Source organism: Halichoeres trimaculatus, unplaced genomic scaffold, assembly GCF_033239565.1.
Source record: "Halichoeres trimaculatus isolate MK-OKI-2021-1 unplaced genomic scaffold, fHalTri1.1 fHalTri1_scaffold_10, whole genome shotgun sequence".
In the NCBI taxonomy this organism is placed as follows: Eukaryota; Metazoa; Chordata; class Actinopteri; order Labriformes; family Labridae; genus Halichoeres; species Halichoeres trimaculatus.
In genome coordinates, this window is record NW_027437187.1 from 14,052,440 (window position 1) to 14,069,497 (window position 17,058).

General features: G+C 40.8%; 2 protein-coding genes across 2 annotated transcripts in view; both read right to left on the reverse strand.

The window, feature by feature from the left end:
• The window catches only part of tango6 (transport and golgi organization 6 homolog (Drosophila)), a 20,630-nt gene extending 7,137 nt beyond the window's left edge, over window positions 1-13,493 (reverse strand). Inside the window, exons 1-15 of the mRNA XM_074678611.1 lie at window positions 13,315-13,493; window positions 12,279-12,937; window positions 11,639-11,761; window positions 11,355-11,511; window positions 10,908-11,014; window positions 10,332-10,494; window positions 10,042-10,109; window positions 9,146-9,258; window positions 8,629-8,808; window positions 8,396-8,522; window positions 8,063-8,266; window positions 6,887-7,030; window positions 4,708-5,235; window positions 3,498-3,555; window positions 3,215-3,373 (exon numbers count right to left, since the gene is read on the reverse strand). Coding sequence (XP_074534712.1) covers window positions 3,215-3,373; window positions 3,498-3,555; window positions 4,708-5,235; window positions 6,887-7,030; window positions 8,063-8,266; window positions 8,396-8,522; window positions 8,629-8,808; window positions 9,146-9,258; window positions 10,042-10,109; window positions 10,332-10,494; window positions 10,908-11,014; window positions 11,355-11,511; window positions 11,639-11,761; window positions 12,279-12,937; window positions 13,315-13,366 — 2,842 coding nt within the window. The 5' untranslated portion in view covers window positions 13,367-13,493. The remainder of the gene's footprint in view (window positions 1-3,214; window positions 3,374-3,497; window positions 3,556-4,707; window positions 5,236-6,886; window positions 7,031-8,062; window positions 8,267-8,395; window positions 8,523-8,628; window positions 8,809-9,145; window positions 9,259-10,041; window positions 10,110-10,331; window positions 10,495-10,907; window positions 11,015-11,354; window positions 11,512-11,638; window positions 11,762-12,278; window positions 12,938-13,314) is intronic.
• A 1,364-nt stretch (window positions 13,494-14,857) lies between these two features.
• Window positions 14,858-16,080, reverse strand: LOC141796823 (uncharacterized). The gene is made up of 4 exons (XM_074678095.1): window positions 15,953-16,080; window positions 15,815-15,855; window positions 15,682-15,740; window positions 14,858-15,602 (listed from the first exon to the last, which is right to left on the reverse strand). The coding sequence occupies exons 2-4, from the start codon at window positions 15,817-15,819 to the stop codon at window positions 14,995-14,997; spliced, it is 672 nt and encodes a 223-aa protein (XP_074534196.1). The 5' UTR covers window positions 15,820-15,855; window positions 15,953-16,080; the 3' UTR covers window positions 14,858-14,994.
• Between the last annotated feature and the right edge of the window lie 978 nt (window positions 16,081-17,058).

Consider the following 17,058-nt stretch of genomic DNA (forward strand, 5'->3'; position numbering starts at 1 on the left):
GAAGTTGGATATGTAAAAGTCATAGACAGTATAAAACATGGACACAGTCTCGCCGATGTAAACTGTCTGTTTCTGAAACGGAAAATGAAGCACATCAGCTATAGCGGCCATATTGGTAGTGGCAAAGGCTTCGCCTACAGCTATAGGGCACCTGTTGCTCACGTGACCGTCAGCTGTGCCTCTCTCGCGATCTTAATATCCTCTGAATGGCCACGCTAGAAAAAAAAATCACCCCCGTACAGTGGGAGCCGGTAGTAAAATTAGCGACTCAGACAGGAAAATTTTTTGAACCAGGCTGTAAATAGGTTAATTTCTGCTTTAAAAACAGCTTTTTGTGGCTTGGTGTGTATGTGACTTCTGGTACTTCCGGAGCCAGCCTCAAGCGAACACTCAAGAAACAGCAGATTTTAGTACTTTCGCATTGTCTCATATTCTTTGACCGGAAGTTGCCGCTTGGTAAAAGTATATAAACACTGCCCCTTCCTCTCTAAAACTCAGAGTTATATCTTGGTTCAGTAACTGTGCATCATCCAAAAACAGCTCTGGTCAGTCTTGGGGGCTCTGCACAGAGAGGACATGTTAAGTCATGTTTCTTGCTTGACTTTTAGTGACATGAAGCCCCCTCTGACCCCTGCTCTCTGACATACAGGTGAACAAGTTTCCTTCACAATTTCAGAACTTCTTTTATTAACTATTCTTATCTGGAGCTGGAAATGACAACAAATCAAAAACCATACTTCTTAATACTGCATAAAATACTTAGCATTTTCTGCCTGCTTTGCACACTATAAAAGGCCTCAGGGCTCTGCAAGTGCTCATCTGAGTTCAAAAAGGCAGCAACTGGGAGCAAACCAGAGCGATGCCAAACATTCATTTATTCTACATTTGCTCAACCGCTCCAGTCAATTAAGAAAACCTTCTTATTTACAATGACAGCTTGGCAAAAGGCAAATCTCGGCCACTCTGGGTTTTCAAGACAAACACAGAGGCCTTCTGGGCATCTGTGCAGCAAACTGAGGGTCTATCCAATCTCTGAGCAAGGACATAAACCCCCTGATTGTCCCGGGAAAGTGGTACGATGGCAATCTGGCAGATAAAAGCAGAGCAAGGGTGAAAACAAAACAGAGTTTTCTATCAGAGAGGGACTCTGATAAACAGGGTCCCTCTCTGCAGAGATCTGTGTGAAGACAAGCCTGCACTGTAGCTTTGTGTTGTGATAGCTGCCCTACACAGACAACTAAAGGCTGCATGTGTAAACAAATATGGAGAAAATGAAAGAATAAACATCTCCAGCAGCAAGAAGAGGGCACACAACCAAAACACTTGGTAACTGACAGGCCAAAGGTCAGGCCTGGTCACAGAGGTTTTTTAAGTTCTTATTTTTCACTTCCAACCATGCATGTTTTCCTTGCTCCCAGCTAAAAAAAAATATACAAAAAAATGTATTTTGAAAAATCACACTCTGTCATCTCCTGTGATATTCACTTATTAGCACTGAAGCTCAAGTAATGTGCCTTGAAGCCATAATAGTATGTATCAAAATCACTGCATTTTTGAATGGCACAATTCATTTAAAGATGTTATGAGGAGACTTTGGCCCGGAGTCTCACGCACACCGTCGTGAAGACATGACTTTTCACAGCATGTGTTTTTATTTCGGAATTAAATGGAGATCTGATTCAGACGATTTCTTTGTTCAGGTCAACTTTTTACTGGATACGACGCGCTGAGGTAAGGCATTTATCAGTACAGTTACGTAGGGCTGCACTTTGAAACGTAAAAACAAGTAAACACTGTCAGTTTGTACCATAGTTTAATAACAGTTTATTCTTAGTGCTGCTGGCAGCCCCGGGGCTCTGAGACATGCCTGTAATGTGTTACGTTAGTAAATCCTGATTATGTCCTGCCAGTCATCTACCAAGCAGAGCTAACGTAACCTCACTCTTCATTTTATTGATAGACTCTCAAGTTTGAACAGACCACTGCAGAATAACTGCTGACTGTGGGTTGGAATGAACATTATTAGACATGTACCGATCGACTGACTGGCTGATTGATCAGTTCAGATTACCTTACTTTTGGGGGATCAGTGATCGACCCATCCTTGCGAAACTGATCTTATATACCCCTGGAAATGTCTGACAGCCAGCCATTGTTGGTTTTTGCTCTAAGATCACTAACTGAGGACACTTAATTGATTGGAACATTGAAGGCTTATGCTGTCAGTTATAAAAAATAAAAAATGAAAAACCTGTATCGGCCCGAAACGGTGTTGACAGGTTAAGCTTTTTAAAGATCGATGATCGGTGATTGGCAAGAAAATTGTGATCGTGCATCCCTAGACATTATCTCAAACAGTTTAGCACTTTTAGCCTTTAGCTCAGTCTAGTTCTCCTGTAGCTGTCTTCTACTCTTCTGTCCTTTTTGTGTCTGAGAGTTAGGCTCCTGTGTCCACGAGGGCTGCACGATTATCGCAATCGCAATCGCAATCGCAATGTTAGCACATGCAATTCAGATTTTTCTCCATGATAACCAAGCAAGTCTGTAGACTCATCATGACACAACTTTTTTTATTAAATCGCAAGCACAATCGCAATCGCAATATTTTCCATCAAATCGCAAATCCTTTTCCTCAAATCGTGCAGCACTAGTGTCCACCATCACTACAAAATTAATCGCAGAAATCATTTTCAGCAGTGAAAAACACAAATCTCTCTAATTACTTCTAAACTTCGTCAGCTAGCATGGCGTTGCCATAGTGCTAAGATACGTGTTTTGAAGTGTGAATGACGATCAGGCATATATGTAGAAGGGAGACTTTTGCAGGATCACTTAGAACAGGGTTACTGTGGATCCCTAAAAAGTCTTAAAAGGCATTGAATATATGAATCTGATCTTCTAGAAACTCCTCATAGTCCCTTTAAAAAACTCTGACCAGGGTTGAAGAGTAAAATGAAAATGCACTGTGTGACATTGATTTAAACATCAACCAAGTACCGTGAGTTGCAGAGATAAGCCTATACTGTATCAGTGCAGTTAATCAGACTGAAGGTAGTGGGCAACCACACCACAAAAGCTGGCCGAGCACTATTTTGTTGTAGCAATTGATCATATTTGGTACAAACACATGTGTTTAGGTCAGAAGTTACATGTCAGGTCTTTGCATCTCTGATCATACAGATATGACTGTGTACAAATGTTAGCTGATGCTCACCCATCGCTCTGCTCGCCCTCATCAGGACCTCCCCCAGTTTTAGGCGGGTCTCCAGGGAGTGCTCCTTATTGGATGTGGGGAGGGAGGGACCACGCTGGAAGTCCTTTAGAAGCCTCTCTAAAATCCTCTCAAGGTAGAAATCAGCCAACGTAGAAAGACCTAAAAAGAGAATATTCTCCTTTAATCTACTTTCACCTATGATTCTACCACCATCAGTGAATTAAAGAGACTGTGTAAACAGAAAATCGATCAATACATGACTTCATCACTTTCTTTTTTTTACCTTGAATGGCTGACAGGTAAACAAATGAGTCCTCATGCTCCAGATTTTCTAAGAAGAGCTGAAAAAACAAAACGTCAGTAAGATTTATGACCACATGTTTCTCAGTGAATGTTTTCAGAGTGAAAAAACATCAAACCAAAGCCTTTTATGGATGAATGGATGAACTCTGCCAGTAGTAAGAAGGGGGATCGATACTGGCACAGAACTGAATATATTAGAATTAAAAATATCAAAGGGAATAATCTAAACGTTACACCCAGATACCGGAGACAGCCTTGAAGATGAAGGTTTGACTGGTGAGAGGGGGGAAATGGGGTTTCCCAGACGAGCAGGATGTGATGTCTGGATTTTTTGGGGGGATGTAAGGATGAAACATCTGAGGGTGACCTGAATTCAACTCAGCCCTCAGAAAAAAAAATCAATAACGGGGGTTTATCTATAAGAGTGGGGTGCTGATCCGGGGTGCTCACAGCAGGGGTGCTGATTACAGAGAATACTAAATCAGTTTCACCCAAACCACCTTAACAAGTCCCAAGAGTGCTCCACTGTCCACCCTGACCGGCCTGCAGACGAGGTTCAACCGCCTCATCTATAATACATGTTGACTAGACTGGAGACAATGCCTGTACACGCAGGTTCCTGTACTTTTTACTTTTAAGTCTTTCTCTGTTAGTTCTCTGTTAAAATGTGTCAAGGACACTTTGAAAGAAGATCCTTAATATTCCATCTAAGGATCTGGTTTGTTCTGATAAGTAAGGGAGGAAAAAAATTAATAGGGGCTCCAAAAAATAACACCTCAAACATTTGACATATCATAACTTCTGTTTTGAGTAAAGCCAGAGTTGCTCAGAATCAGAAGAGATTTTATCTTCCAAAACTGAAAGAAATGTGATATTTGGGTTTTAATAAGTATGCCTGAACTTCACCAGTTCCCCCCCTATATCAATAGATAAACTATCATTGAGTAAACACAGCACTGTCCCTACAGTGAGTGCAACTCAGATCAAGTAGAATGTCAGAAATCAGCTTTTTTGATAATAATAAATTCATGCATTCATTCATTCGTTTATTTAGAGTTACTTGAATCAGCCAATACCAAAGGCTGGATGTTGGGATCTGTACCAGGGAAGGAAGAAAATAACTTCAACACCTCTACCATCAGTGGACTTAAAACAATAGTGTAAGTACATCAATAAATAAATAAACCCACCCTGAGAACTTTCTCCTGGCCCTGAACAGCCTCTGGGTTTTTCTGTCGCACCATCTGGGTCAGGACCCTCAGGGCATACGCTCTGGTGGGCACGTCCGGGTCACACGCCTCCAGCAGGCATTCAGAAAAGGACTTTGGAGGGGGCTGAGGTTCACTCGTACTCCTCTTTCCACCTGTTGGATTTCCTCCTGCTGTGGATCTTTCAGGAGATGCTGAGGGCTTGATGTGTGTGCTGCTCTGTGATTTACTGTCTGTTGGAGCAGAATGAGGACGGGCCTCTGATTTGTCTGTTTTAGATGTTATTTTTTGCTTTTTCCTTTGAGGCAAACTGTTCTTTGCTGTTTCTACGAGGCTTTTGGAGGATTGAGGGGCTGTGGCTAGGTTTTCAGGCCGGTAGGCACCGTGTGTGGCGATGACGGCTCTGAGGTTGGATGCCAGCTCTTGGATGAAAACGTCAGGGTGCTTCTGAGACAGGATCTCCAGCGATGGAAGCAACCTGGACAGTGAGGAGTAGTCCTCTGCACTGAGCTGGGAATTACAAAAGAGGAGCGGGTGATTGGAGAGAGCAGGGTGTCGTCAACAACTTCTCTGACACATTTTGGTGCTGTACGCTGCAAAAACATCCAAGCAAGTGTTCATGGCTCAAAACCAAAAAAACAGTCTATCAGGTTTAACATGGGCACATTCACCTGACCAGTCAAAAAAATATATTTTTTCAAGATACTAAAAGACAAAAACAAGGGTGGACTAGCTTGTAAAAAAATGGAGAAAGAAAAATGTATTTGTTTAGTTTCTTGTAAAAAGACATTATTCTTATTCCAAGAAGGTTAACAAGAAAACTTTTCTTAACCAGTGGCAGATTTAATTTTTGTCTTTATTTCTTGAAACAAGTTGGTTTTCCCTTATAATGAGACCATTTTTACAAAAACAATATAGCGAAAACTTGGTTTCATTTTATAGTTCTGCATGTTATTGAAGGTTGAATGACATTGTTTCACTGATTAATTGTGGTTAGCTATAGAATAGAATAGAACAGAATAGAATAGAATAGAATAGAATAGAATATAGTAGAAAATTAGAAATTTGAAGAAATATAAAGAATATAAAAATGATAGAAAAGTAGAAAAAATATTTCCTTTTACATATCTAAATAGGAGTGAGATATACAAGATGTATATGGCTACATTATTCAACATGAGAAAAAAAGAACTTCTTCTTGCACTTGATGGCAGCACCTGCAGCCAAATACTGTAACTTGTGGCATTTTGGTGCACTAACTAAGGTTTTTCCTTCTGTCTAAGTTCTTGCTTGTGTTGTACGTCACTTTGGACAAAAGTCTCTGCTATATGAAACTGTGGAACTGTGGAACTGTAGTCTGACTGGAGTGACTGGCTTCACAGACTCTTATATGTCAGTCAGTCATCAACACAGGCTCTCATATTTTTCTCAAGTCAGTTCTGCAAACATTTCACTGAGGCTTCCTTTGCGTGTGCTCCAACTGTATGCACACAGTAAGATTTGTGGTTGTTTGCTCAGGTTTCCTGGAAATCAAGGAATCTGTACAAGCATTATATCAAACAAGCCTGCATTTGAGCACAAGTAGAGCAAATCAAGGTGTACGAAGGGCAGGATTTTAATAGAAGGTATCATAGATAAGTTATATTGTAAAGCTGAAAGACCATTGGTCCAAAGCTGAAAAAAAGATAATTCAAAAACAGTTCAGATTTTTTTTTAAATACTGCACATGCATAAAAAGTAGGGATGAGAATCGAAACTATTCCAGATGAGAATCGTTAATAGTTCCGTCAAAGAATCAATGTCATTAATCTTTTTGCTAATCAATTCCCTTATCAATTCCATTCAATTGACAGGGTTCAGAAGCTTCAAAATTGTGGCTTAATTTTAACGACACCTACTGCACAACCTTAAGTGAGTGGAAACACCAGCAACTTGCAGAAGCAGTTATCTATACTGGGATGTATGTTTGGCATTGTTGCCACTGAAAATCAGAGCATTTGCCCACATGCAAAATTTGCTGGAATCGATAAGGGAATCGTTAAAGAATTGGATGGATTAGCACGATCGTTAACTGCATTGGTATTGATAAAATCTTATCAATTCCCATCCCTAATAAAAAGTCACAAAAAGGCAAAATAACAATGTGCTTCATTTAAGGTACCTGAGGTCCAGAAAGCAGAGTGGCTACCAGGCCAATCCCCATGCTCAGCGTCTCACTCTCTACAGAGTTCCCGAGACCTGGACCAGCAGTGTGATCCAGACCCACACAGGCCCTCTGGAGAAGAGATACAAGGAAGTCCACGACCTGGAGAGTCAGAAACAAAAAGAACACAGAGGAGATTTAGATGTGTTTCATTGAAAAGTTCAACTCAGAGGTAGAAATGTCTGAGACACAAACTTAGATGTAACAGGACCATTTTCAGATTGAACCCAGTGAACATTAGCCCTCCTAAAAATAGGACATTCTCCAGTGAGGTCAGGCTACTTTATCAGAGGCTCCTTAATCTATGAGCAAACGCTTCCTTCCAGTCATTCAACTCCCTAACAGAGACAGCAACCAGAATGAAAGCAAATAGGCTATTTCTGTGAGGCAGCATGACTCACTGTGGCCTGATTTCATTATAAAAACTCCCACAGGAACAGTGTCTGATTTTAAAGACGTTGGAAAGGAGAGATGCAATCCCTGGAGGATGAGATAACACCTCGGAGGAGGAGGGACCTGCCGAGAAGTCAAAACTTCAGAGGAGTTTAAAAGTGCAGCAGGAAGGAGATTTTTGTCTTTTTTATTAGAGTTCATCCTTTATCAGAACAAACACATACGATGGATTTAGGACACAGACTGTCACAGGACAGATGCAGTGTATATGGAGCAGTGATACACAAGCTAAGAACAACTCGGCTGAGTATTTTTAGGTGTCTGGCAACACCTAAAAGGAAATCCAGTTGTTTTTTTTTCAAACTAAGGCCCCATTTTTGCTTGTACAGGTGTCTGAATCACTAATGCCTACTAAAAGTTTTTTACTCATCCGATTGCTTCGAGTAGCAAAAAGAAAACTTAATCTCTGCTCATTTAGAATGAGTCATCACTACTTTAAAAAAACAATAAGACTTTTACACAACAAGATTTTTCAATGAAACAGTAGAAGAACAACCTCTGCTTTCCAACACTAAGTGTAAACTGAACTCTCACTTCTCTCCTCCATCACTTCTGGATCCAAAGAGTACAAAACGGAAGAAAAACTCAAAATGAAAACTTCATAAAGTGGTTCCCAAACCAATAACTGATGTCAAGGTGTCAACATTCATTTATTCATAACAGTCTTTCCTCTTTGCCCACCTGGCTGTTTTTTCTCAGCAGCACGGCATACTGCAAAGACTCAACCATCGCAGCCAACACCTGAAGTAAAGCCAGCCTCTGGCCCCTCTTCTCAGCCCGGCCCAGCAGCTGCTGCTCCACCTCTAAAAGTGTCATGGCCGACACGTCCAACTCCTCCTCATCTTTGTTGTCTTCGTCTTCTGCAGCCGCCCAGCTGGTGAGCTCCTGGAGGAGAGGGGAGGGAATGATTGAACAGTGAATAATCCCAAATATCAAAGATAAACGTAATGATCGATCTGTTGGGACTGGGTTGAATTCAGTGTCACGTGTAGGATCAAGTGTTGAATTTCTAACCTGCAGCAGTTTCAGGAAGAAGTCTCCTGGCAGGTCGGAGTCTTTGAGTTCAGCCAACAGCTGCATCAGGCACTCCAGCCTCCACTGCTCTCCTGACAGCTTCTCATAGAGAGCGTCATCTTCATCACTAAAAATCAACAGAGATAAAAGACACATTATTTCGTCTGTTTGTGTCAGGGAAAACTTCTCTTAAACAATATCAGTAAGATGTCCAGTGAGGGTGTATCAATCACCTGCAGCTGTCTCTGGAGCAGAGTCTGACCCCTCCATCACTGCCCGGGGTGAAGCTGAAGCGGGCTGCCACCTCATTCTTCTTTGCCTCCTGTAACCCAGAGAGCTGCCTCAGAGCTGACAGAGCTGCAGGGGGCTCAGCGTGGCCCAGGTACCACAGCAAAATCTCCTGACAGGGGGCGCTACAGAGCACAGAACACACAGAGTTCGTTTTCAATGTCCTGTCTGAAACCTGACAGATACTTTACACTCATACTGATTATTTTATAAGATATTTCCAGCAAGGCAATACTTTTCTTCAGCAAAATCAGGAAAAAAATTGGTCTGGAAACCCTCAACAATGTAAAAAATAATGTGAAGTAGGGTTATACAAATAACTTATGTATCTACCTTTCTAAAAGTAATCCCTCTCATTTAACCTATTGTGATCTAGCAGTGCAGTAGAGACTGTCCCCTTTCAGTTTTTGTTTTTATAAAGACACTTAAAAATATATATAATAATAATAATAATAAAAATACCGCAAGTGGGAGACGTTCTGCTTGGTGAAACAGAAGAGTGAAAAGATCACCAGAAGAACTTCTTCCAGAGCTTTGAGGAGGGGAGCTGAGGGACTGTTTCCAACCACCCAGATCTAACAGAAACAGAAGAAGAAAGAGACAACAATATGTTATTACTGACTTGATGAATAAACCTTTTTTTTTATAAGACTTGCTGGAATCATGAGGTCATAAGGATCGCAAATCAGATTTATAACCCATTGAAGCCACAGGCCTCAAACACCATGGTCTGCCCACAGCTCTGCCTGACTTTAGGAGAGCTGGCTAATCAGATGGGAGGTATTTTGTGCAGTGGGCAGCCTTAAAGAGACAGAAGCTAAAAAATGAAGCATCTTCAGACAGGCTGAGTTAAAGATTTTCTAAAACACTGGTGTGAAAAAAGATAAGGGACTTTTTTTAAACTGTAGATCATCTAAAGCTATGATGGGGTACCAAAGCGCTGGAAAAAATACAATACCTCCTCTTTAATGTAAATTCATAGTGGAACTATTTTCTTAATTTCAAAAGTATATCATTTTAAATCATTTTCTTCTAGTTAAAAAAAATTGTGTCACCCTTTAATGTTTTCAGTAGTAGCCAGGTAATTAGCAGGACCATGCTAAGTGGTGATTCAGCAAATCTGAATTACTTCTGGCTGAGACAAGACTCCACTTTACGTAAAGGTCCTGCTCACCCTGTCAAGTTTCTGATCAGCATAACCACTTTTTTATGTTCCCTCCCAATAATTTCTTTATATTTTCATTTTGGGTAGTAGGTTCCACTTTGTGATCAAATCACTGCTGTGATGGACCACATTTGAGGTCCACACAGCAGTGTTAAGCTGAAGTTTGTTGTGTTTAAAGTGGTTACCGCCTCACCTTATACACATCCCCCACACACCGAGTCAGCTCCTCCTCCTCTACTGCAATCTGAGAACAACCTTCATCTGTAAAACACACACGTGTACTACACTGTTAAGCCTTGTTTTAAAGTCATCATTATGCATTTGATGTTTTAAACAAACATTTATGAACACAGCAGAAAAAGACCAAAATCAATGCACTAATATGCAGACATCATCTCGTAAAGGGAAAAAGCTCTCTGCTTTTTGTTTATACCTACTCTACAATGATGAACCACACATAAGAGAGACAGCCATGTTACCAACCAGAGGCAGTGGTGCAGCGCAGGAGAGGTGCAAGCAGAGGAGTGAGCAGGTACTTCTGGGCAAAGCAGGCTTTGTCCTGCACCATAGAGAGCGCCGCTCTAGTGGCCACACACTGGAACTGCTGTGCTGTCAGCTTGTCTTTGAAATGAAGGAGCTCAAGAATCTAGATGACAACAAATACAACAAACAAAAAACACTTTTATCCGTAGTTTCTGGGTTGTTGTTACTGCTAGAAATACTTGCTAAAATGGTACGATAAAAGTATTTTTAAAGTAGTCGTGGCAAGGAGTCATCACAGTTATAATTTTGGTCTGCTCCTCTACAGACACCCATACAAACTTCTCACTGACTCTTTTGAATGTTTTCTCCTCTTATCCTCAACTTTGTTTATTTTTTAGCAGAAAAAAACACAAAGATAATCTGCATGTTTTAGTCCAAAATAACCCCACATGATTCTCCTCTAACTGCTGTTTACTCTTTTTAACGTGTGTGTGTGTGTGTGTGTGTGTGTGTGTGTGTGTGTGTGTGTGTGTGTGTGTGTGTGTGTGTGTGTGTGTGTGTGTGTGTTGAACTGACCTGAGGACACACTTGTCTGTAGTAGCTGTCTGCTGAGGCAGACTGTTGTGGGCAGGTCACCAGGATCCGAGCCACACTCTCACATTTCTTCCAGTCTGACTCGCCCCCTACAGGACACAGAGGGAGTTTCAGGGTTTGGAAACATCAAATACAGGTTCCTTATTTTAATCCAGTATCAGAAACAGGTTTAACTACTTATTTGAGAGGTTGTGTTAGTGTTTTAGAATTACACGCAGAGGTTTGAAATTCACAAACTATTGACTAGACGTGCAATTTTTTGCAAAAGAACAATTAAGACAGTGAATCAAAGAATAACTCACTTTTGTTATCCTTCAGTTATTGTTCTATGAATGACACCTGATTCTCCTTTCTTTCAGACTTTTTTCCCTCTCTGATAATTCCCATTACTTCCCTTGTTCTCCCATCATGGTCCTCCTCTCTTCTCACCTGTTCCTCCTCCCAGGATGGCTCTGACCACAGCCTGGACTCCATTTGGTTGTGTCAGTCTCTCAGACAGCAGCTGACCACACAGACGCCTCAGCCAGGCAGGAGCTGATCCCAGAGCTGTTCTGCTGCTGGGACCACCTGAGACTCCCCCAGGAGACTGAAAACATATGGTAAAAGGAGGCTGTAAAGCTTGACCAGTGCCTTACTTAGAATATTAAACAGGATGACAAAATGTCAAGTCCAACCTTGGTGACTGTTCAATTAAGCTGACAATCATCTCTCACCTGTTTGGGTCCACCTTGGAGGATGAGCAGCTCCTTGATAACTATTGGCTGGTAGACTTTTCCCAGAAGACCTCTGAGTGCCTCTTTGCACTTCAGACGCTCCTCAGTACTGAGATCCTGGATCTGCAAAGTTTGGGGGAAGAACACAGAGTGAACTGATTCATTTTATTTCTGTCAGACTTTTGGAGAAATCAATATTTTATTGAACACAGCAGTAAATAGACTGCAACCACAGAGCACCATGACAAGCTTTTCATCAAGTGATGACTTCTATCTACCCTAGAAGCCCCTTCAGTCTAAAGCTGCCAGCAACATTTTTAAATGTGCATACTGCCATCTACTGGAATGCAAAGTTAATGGAGTCAACATCCTTATTCAAGCATCATATCTGAGGCCTTTCAGAGAACATTATTTAGAGCTTGTGCTGCTTTAAATTTCACTTTGATGCCGGAGGCAGACCCCTTTATTTTGGCCGTTTTTTAAAGGAGTCCCATCAGTAATAACACATAAATAAACAAAAACTAAAAAATAGAAAAATTGTGAACAGTACAGTTAGAGAACAGCACAAATAGACAAGACAATGTTCATTATTTATTTTTCATTTTTCAAACAGAGGAATATAAAAAAAATAAGGCATTACCTTCTCCTCCTCTGTGCATCCTTCCTCCGCCCGAGGTGGTTGGTGGCCAAGTTGGCACAGAGCAGCCATCACATCCCCTAGATGTCGAGTGAACACCAGTGTTGCCAGAGAGGACAGCTCTGCCAACCTCAAGAGAACATTTGTCGTGATCAAAAGGCGTCGTCTTCTCTCTAACACCTTCCCACCACAGACCAGTTTTTCCACCATCAACCCAAACGCTGACCTGCACCCCAGAGGCACTCCAACTCCAGGAGCCAGGTAGGGACAGAGCCCCAGAGAAGCCACAAACTGGAGAGCAGCTCCTAGAGTCTTTTGCTGGCTGACACTAAGGACGTCAGGAGGTAGAGGAGGAGCCACCTCTGGAGTGCGTTGTTTAACTGCAGAGGGAGGAGGCGCCTGCTCAAAGAGTTGAAGTTCATTTTTGAGGTGTCGTGCTAGAGTGAGGAACAGAAGGAGACACTCCTGGACATAGCTCCATGTGGTTTCATCTGTGTCACTGGAAAACCAGTCAGCTTCTGCTATCACCTCCTCTCTCAGCCTCCTCACATCCTCATAGCTGGAGTCACTGTGGAGCAGCTCCAGAAGGAGAGCTCTGTTGGCCCGCAGCACCGCCACCATGGCCTCCTGCTGTGACGACTGAGAGTTGTGCACTGACCCATCTGAGCAACCACACAACAACAAAACATGCCATGAAGGTTGACTGTGCAGATATGCTGTCAAGATGTTGTACCAAAGTATTTTTCCAGAAGAAATACACATCTGCAACTGCTCAGCACTGATGCTCTACTCCTGTGGTACAAACAGTGCTGAGAGCGTCGTAAACTATGCCACAACTACACTTACATGTTTATACTGTGAATACAAACAAGTCAATGCTCTACATTGTAGATTCTCCATTATTCAAAGCTAATAACAACGAAAACATATATCTAACAATAACCCATTAAAACACTCTCAGTCAGATTTGTTGCATTTACTATTTCATTAATTCACGTTTCTCTGAATTAGATCCAGTCTGTAAAAACTCTCCACTTACCACTGAGAGGTTTAGTGAGGATGTTGATCGCTGAGAAGATTGCTGAAGTCATCTCGTCATAGTGGTTAAAAAGTGGATCTTCGGTTAAACACTTTCTTCATTTCATACTCAATCATAACCCTACACCTCTGGACATGTCATGGGAATCCTCAACATGTTATGATGTGCCGTATTCATCTCAAAATGGCGCTGAAATTATACGTCACCGTGCGTTGGTTGACGGGATTGGTTAATGTTGCGTTCACTGAACAGTTGGAAATGTCACTACAACAGTGTCGTTTCGAATCCTCATAGTTCGACTCGCGAGCTGTTTTGAAATTGTAAGCATCTCAGACAAAAAAGCTGCTTCAATCTTAACAATATGCCTCGTATTTAGGTTATTTGTATTATGTCCTTATTTTCTTTCTTTAAAAAAAAAATACTGATTGCTTCACACTCTGTTTTATATTTGATTCCACCAAATTTAACACTAAATATTCCTGTAAATCAAAAGAAAAAACAAAGAAAAATGTAAAAGTAAAGTCTAGGTAGATGTTCAAATGTTGCAGAGAAATTGTATTTTGTATTAGATTGGGTTTTTTTGTTTGTTTGTTTGTTTGTTTCTTTAAAAGTTATTCATTTAGTCTATCAAAGCAAGTTGAATATCATGGTACCTAAACTAAAAATTCTCTCCATAAGAGTTTCCCTTTTAGGCTTCTTCTACTGCTTTTACATTGTTGGGTGAAAATCAACCAGTCAACCCTTTAATATGTATATCATCTTTTGTGCAGTTCAAAGTGATTTATGGTGACTAATATGAAAATATATAAAATAAATGGCAAAACATTAAAAAAAATGTTAGAGAATACACATAAACTATAAACATGTATAAAAGCTAGCCTAGTTGAAAGTTATGAAAACAATAAAGCATGAAATTGGCAATATAGACTCTATGAAACTGTATTTTGAATTTTGGTCTAGAATGACTAATGAGAAAGTCACCAGAGCAATAACCATCTACAGTTTTGATTTCAACTTTCATTAGCCCCCTTCTTGTTGCTGCTATGGTCTGTTATTGCAGTTTATTAGTAATATTTCTTTTCATTAATCATTTACTGTGTGGGGGATCCAATATACAATTACATTAGAATACTATCACAGGCACACCTGACAGAAAACAAAGATTTGGGTTCTGCTGAAGAAATTAAAAGCTTTAAAGTGACATTGAGTTCATACTAAATAGTCATTATTTGACCAATTCTTACATTGTGATTTGAAGAATTGTTTCATTGAACACACAAACTGAAACTGTTAAATTTTTGACTGTTGCTTTGAAATTGTGGATCCAGTCTTGCATGTTCATGCAAACCAAAGTGCCAAAGAGCATGTCCCTATTAAGGCTTGGCGTCAAGGAATGCAACTGTATTTGTGACCTAAACAGAACTAGGAATTAGCTAGACACCATTCATGAAAGAGTTTCCCCACCATCTCAAAAACTAATGTCCAAAGAGGACTTAAAACCCATTACAGGAACTTTGACACTGAAAAAGCAAAGACAGCTCAAGTAACCGAAGTATTTATTGGTCTCTGGCCACCGAAAAGTTCAGTCACATACAAACCCTGCAAAGGAAGAGACATAAGTCACTGAATCCAGCGAGGGGTAAAAGATACCTGGATCCAATTGTCTCACCAGCAGGTGCTTTAGTAGCCCTGTTGCATTTGAGCTTTGGCTGGAATCTGAGGTGCCTTCACAGGCTCTTGTAGCTGCACAGGTTCTTGGACAGGAATGTTCAGCATCACAGGGTTTTTAATGACTGGGACATATTGTGGAATGGGCTGAGCAAGCAGCTCCCCTGGAGTGTAGCGGCTCTGGGCAAACACTGCTCTTCCTCGCTGGTAGCGTGAACGAGAACTGAACCCGTAGACTGGATCCAGGTCAGACACGTCACTGAAGATGGGCCCAGAGTTTTCATCCCCAGCACTGTCGTATGTAGAGGATCCAGCGCTCCAGCCAGCACCTCCATGTGATCCTGCTTCATAACCAGCGCCATAGCTGCCACCGCTGCCATCGTAGGCACCAGCAGGACCATAAGCATAGCCGCCACCACCCCCAGGCGTAGATCCAGCCCCATAGCTGCCACCACTGCCATCAAACCCAGTGGCATATCCTCCAGCCCTGGGGGAAAAGCTTGGCGAGGCTAGATTTGGTAGAGAGGAGCTGCTGCCAGGACCAGAACTCTCCACTCTTTCTGAACCCGTTTGCACCATGTGGCTTGTGGCTCCTTGCCCAGGAGCATCTACCCCTTGCTCTGAAGGAAAAGAGGGACCATTTCTATATAAAATGTAGTCACAAGAAAAAAGTATCAATTCCCCCTTTAAATCTTTTACCTTGCCAAACTGGAAGAGAGGAAATACTTCCTACAAGGAGACATACAACCAATAGAACCCTGTAATGACAAAACATACATGTGACAAGAAGTTCAAGAAGGAATCCATATACCAACAGATGCCTTTTACCTACCTCATTGCTGTTCAGTTACTGAGTAGAGATTGTCCACAAAACTAAAATAAACATGAAAAAACTCAAGTTTAAAGATCAAGTCCTACAAATCATCACAATAACCTGTATCAGAGACAAACAAACAAACTTGACTTGTACCTGTTGACAAACTTGTAGATTTTTCTCTTTGAGAGATTCAATGTGGTAGTGTTACCATGTTCTAAAAGCTTCTTTTAAGTCATTCTTGATGCTATGGGAACTGATTGTTGAGCAGTGACAGCTGGTGGTAAAGCACACCTGCAGAGTGATTGACTGACCCTGCCCTTGTCAATAATGCAGGTCCCAGATGAATGCAGCCAGAGTCTCTGTAAGAGACGTTGAAGCCTACCAGGCTTTGACTGCTATCTGTACCTATTTAATGACAGAAGGTTTACAAGGTTTTAAACATGTTTGTCTGAACCTTAAGTCTGACCGCTCTGAGTAAAATAAAAGATGAAGATCAACAACGACAACATGTGGGGAAAAAAACAACAAACTACAAGCCAATAAAGCTAATTTTGAATTTGAATTTGATTAGCAAAAGCTCTACAACAAACTTAGTAAAATATGAAATATAACAGAGACATAGATAGATAGATAGATAGATAGATAGATAGATAGATAGATAGATAGATAGATAGATAGATAGATAGATAGATAGATAGATAGATAGATAGACAGATAGACAGTGATCCCTTCATATTATCACTGCCAAATTTGATCCTATTTTAATCTGTTGCTATTTATTGAAGCTATAACTTTAGATCAGTCTCATTATAATGTTTCTCATCTTAATATCAAAATATATAATTTGTCTCATTTCAGTTCAGTTTCAGTTGTCATTTGTGCAGTAATCATATTATAATGTATAATGTCCAAGGGTCAGCAACCTGTGGCTCTGGAACCTCATGCAGCTCTTTTACTTCTTTGCAGTGGCTCCTTGTAGCTTAAAGATTATTACTGAAAAAAGATTTTTTATATTTTTTTTCACGGTGGGTACTGATGATTAAAGACATTGACAGTAAATAAAATCATGCGTTGACATCTTGTTGAAATAAATATGCATCACATCTGTCAAAAAAGCCTGCCATGGCTCTACTTCACCTCCTACAACATCAATAGCCCACAAACTTTCCATGCAACTGTGACTAACCTCAAGTTTTACACCCTGATTAATAAATAAATAAATAAATAAATAGATAAAAATACAGATTTATTTTCTTTGA

Coding starts and splice junctions, on each gene's coding strand:
- LOC141796823 (XM_074678095.1), bottom strand. Junction 15,603..15,681: donor CTCTCTTCCAGTTTGGCAAG/GTAAAAGATTTA, acceptor CTTTTCCTTCAG/AGCAAGGGGTAGATGCTCCT.